Below are 3,903 nucleotides of genomic sequence, written 5' to 3'. Positions count from 1 at the left end.
CACCAGCCACTCCTTGGAAGGAAGGTTGGGCAATCTACTTCCGTAGTGATACCGCCTCGGAAACCCAAGGAGGGGTCGCTAGGAGTTGGGTCTGACTCAATGGCACATAACAACAACAACAACAATGTTCTGTTCAGTTAACAGCTATTTGGTGGTGGTGGTGGTGGTGATGGTGATTGTGAAGGAAAGACTTTAATGTAAAACCACTACTCACAAAAGAGTAAAAATCTTTTTCAATTCAAATCATGTATGATAATATTATAACTGCATGTTGAAGCAACAGGAGTAAACACACCACCATATACATGGTTCACACTCATGTTTCCACCTTTCTCTTGTAATTTGTTGTCATTGTGTGCTGTCTAGTCAATTCTAACTCATAGAGACTCTATATGACTAGATAGAACTACCTTATAGGGATTCCAAGGCTGTAATCTTTACCAAAGTAGACTGCCACATCTTTTTCCTATGGCATGGCTGGTGGTTTCCAACCACCAACCTCTCAGTTATCATCCGAGCACTTAACCACTGTGCCAACAGGGCTCCTTTCCTGCAGTTTAGTGATACCTTATATCTGTAAAACAGCTCTTTTTCAAAAGGCTCTCCAGTAATTTCTAATGTGCTCCGCACATAAGAAATAAAATGCTCCTCTTGGAAATATCCTTTAAGTATTAGGCTTCTTATGTTTTTGTTGGTTTGATTTGATTTTTTTTTTTTTTTGGATTTTGGTCATCCTTTGCCGTTATAGGAGCATTAGAAATACAAGATACAATAAATGTGTTCTTGTTTAAAGGAGCTGGTTTCCTCTGGGAAAGGTGAGAATTGTTTTCCTTGTGGTGGCAGACAAACCTAAGACATGTGTTTCTTTTTCTGTCCTGAAATGGGTTTTTCTGAAGGGAAGGCAGAGGGAGTAAGGAGACCCAGCTCCTACTTCTAGGTCTGCCACAAACTCATTCCTGCACTAGTGACCAACATTTTGGGTTTTGGTTCTTCTCTAAGTGAAATCATTCAATTACATCTCTACAATCCCTTCCACTTCTCAAGATGATACCCTCCCATGAGAACAGGTTGAACTAACCCACAAATGACCTTAGCAACTTATTCCCTAAACCCAGTCTGACCCTACTGAGAGAATCTTTCTAGAGGGTCCCTCACTTGAAATTTTTCCTCTGAAATGTACAGCAAGCTCCCAGTGCCTTTGACTCCCTCCACCTATCCTGCATTGAGTGTTGTTGTTGTTGTTATATACCGTGGAGTCGGACCCGACTTATAGTGACCCCTCCTTGGGTTTCTGAGGCAGTATCACTACAGAAATAGATTGCCCCATCTTCCTTCCGAGAAGTGGCTGGTGGGTTTGAACCACCAGCCTTCTGGTTAGCAGTCAAATGCCTTAGGCACTACGCTATCAGAGCTCCCCCTATATTGAGTAGACTGGGCCTACTGAGACAATCCCTTCTGTTGCTGAGAACCAAGCTGTCTTGTTATTTTCAGGGACAGATGGGCACTGCTCCCACTACTGCATTTAGATGTTGCCAGAAATGCAACCTTCTGAATGCAAACCAAAAGCTCCCCAGAAAAGTCACTCTAGTAACTGGCTTCAGTGCTCCTGTGAGCCGGGCTAATGAATGACTAGAGTTATGATGCCCTCTAGAGACTCACTCTGGAGTGTTGATCCAGATGATGTCGAGGTGGCAGAAGTAGACACACTCTTTATCCATCAAGGATGAGCAGGAGCAGCGTTTGGACCGGCGGTGCCTCCAGGGTGCACTGGGTGAGGGGCTGTCCCCTCTGTTTTTCACACCTGTGCTGAGCTCAGCACCCAAGACTGCTGCAGAGAGAGAGAGAAAAAAAAAAAGCAGGTCAGTGGGGTAACATCTCCTCAGAGGCTCTGAGACACACCAGATCAGAGTATTTACACCAGAGCTGGCAGAGTGGATGAAAGCAGATGAAGGAGACAGTCTGCTTCAGCAAGAAACACAGAGGGAAAAGGCTGTAGGTTTTACCTTCTTAACATGACTTTACCTGCACTGGCTTATTTGCCTTCAGGAAGATTATATAAAGGCAAAGGAGACACATAACTGGAAAAAGATTTTCAGCCCCCTTGAAGTTGCCTTTAAGGAAGTTCTTGGAAGCACTGCCTGTTGGAAATTGGGGTTGGGCTCCTAATGGTGCTTAGTAGGACAATACAATTCACAGTGGCTTACAACTGGTTGATAACCAAAAATCTGACAAGTGAATCCCACTGCCTAGTCCTTGCTCATTTGGAATGCCCTTCTATTTAGGCGGATATCTGCCACTATGCACCCTAGGATAGGGTGTACCTAGATAATATATAACTCTTGAAATTATGGAGATGGAGGGCCAGGGCTTTGGCGAGATGATTGGAGAGAGAAATCAGCTCTACAACAGTCATTTCAGGCAGTAAATTCCACAGAAACCATGAACCAAAGGTTAAGCTGAGCAGCACCTCAGGGGACCTAGTGAAGCTTCCCTGGATTCTGAACTCAGACTCCCTGGAGCAGCCGCTCCATGTGGGACCCGCCCCCTCCGCTCCCCACCACAGCCTCGTGTCTTCACCCACTCCCTCCAACTGACAATCCAGCCTCACAGCTTATCTGCCCTATTCTGTACATTTCAAATGATCAGACACATTCCAGGATTTTCAGTCCCTTGACATCCTTTCTCTTTAGTTAGGGTCATGAAAAGACAAAAAAAATGCATTGACCCCAAAAGGGGGAAAAGGGCAGATGCACACATACTATGTAATCTGTGAGTAGCCACGATTTATCCTAGCTCCCCTCCCAAGACAGGTGAACACAACTGAGAATAGAATTCACACTGCTTTGCTTGCCAAAAACCTGCCAAAAGAAACTTAAAGTCAATAATGACAAATTTTAAAGAAAACAGCTGCTCTAACCCAGAAGCCACCTGGGTGGGGGGCTGTTATTCAACAGATTGATCTGCAGGTGATTTTACTGCTTGTATATTGCTTGAATGACTTGGAAAACATTCCTTGGCTTCAAGCTGAAATATTTAAATATTTTACACAGTCACACACTACTAAAACAGTGTTTACATAGGGTATGTTTCTATATTTCCTTTATACCTGTATGAACACATGTATTTCAAATATGCATTTGGTTAAATTATATCTTGTCTTTATTCTTCTTGAGTTGTTAAAATCAAGGAAATACCCTAGGCAATAATACTAATAATAGTATAATAGTATTATTTGTATTATTATATAATAAATGATATGTTACTACTATATGCATAATTGCATATAGTAAATAAAAAATATTTTTTTTAATATTTCTTCCGTGAGAATACTTAGTAGCTTTGAGCAATAAGTCTCAAAACACTCGATAGCTGAACTGCAGTGATGAAAGAAGGGGGAAAAACAGAAGAAAGGAAGAATTAAAGTGGATAAGAAAGATACTAACATTCTGAGATTTATAAGCCATGGTGCCTACCTGTTCCTGGAGCTCCTTGGAAAACCACAAATAGCAGATAGAAGAAGATCATGGGAAAATAATCCATTCTGAAAAAGGGATCAAAAACCTGCTTTGCAAATTAAACCCAAAGGAGAAGGAACAAAAACAACTTCAGTCCCCTCAAAGAGCTTCTGGTTGTTCAGATCTCAAAGTTAGCTTTCAGTCTAAGGGAGAGAAAAAGATTTCTGCCAAGAGAGAGGGCGGCGGAGCGGTCTGAAGACACGCGCGGCGGCAGCGTGCAGGGACAGCGCGGAGACCCGGGATTGTCGGTGGCTCCAGGACCAGTGCCGCTGCAGAAGCGCGTCTGACTTGGACAGCTCTCCGCTGGCTTTTTATATTGAACCCCTATAGAGTGGGGGTAAACAGCTCCAACTTTATTCCAGCCCCAGACAATGTTATTGTGTTATTA

The 3,903-nt window shown here is 43.0% G+C and overlaps 1 protein-coding gene across 1 annotated transcript in view; it reads right to left on the bottom strand.

The window, feature by feature from the left end:
- EDN1 (endothelin 1) overlaps nt 1-3,546 on the bottom strand; it is a 6,557-nt gene extending 3,011 nt beyond the window's left edge. The window contains exons 1-2 of the mRNA XM_007951792.2: nt 3,474-3,546; nt 1,660-1,828 (exon numbers count right to left, since the gene is read on the bottom strand). Coding sequence (XP_007949983.1) covers nt 1,660-1,828; nt 3,474-3,540 — 236 coding nt within the window. The 5' untranslated portion in view covers nt 3,541-3,546. The remainder of the gene's footprint in view (nt 1-1,659; nt 1,829-3,473) is intronic.
- Between the last annotated feature and the right edge of the window lie 357 nt (nt 3,547-3,903).

Source organism: Orycteropus afer, unplaced genomic scaffold (assembly GCF_000298275.1).
Source record: "Orycteropus afer afer isolate SDZICR_OR568_19922 unplaced genomic scaffold, OryAfe1.0 scaffold00012, whole genome shotgun sequence".
NCBI lineage: Eukaryota > Metazoa > Chordata > Mammalia > Tubulidentata > Orycteropodidae > Orycteropus > Orycteropus afer.
The sequence above is the reverse complement of the archived record's forward strand: the minus strand, read 5'-3'. Positions and strand labels throughout refer to the sequence as shown.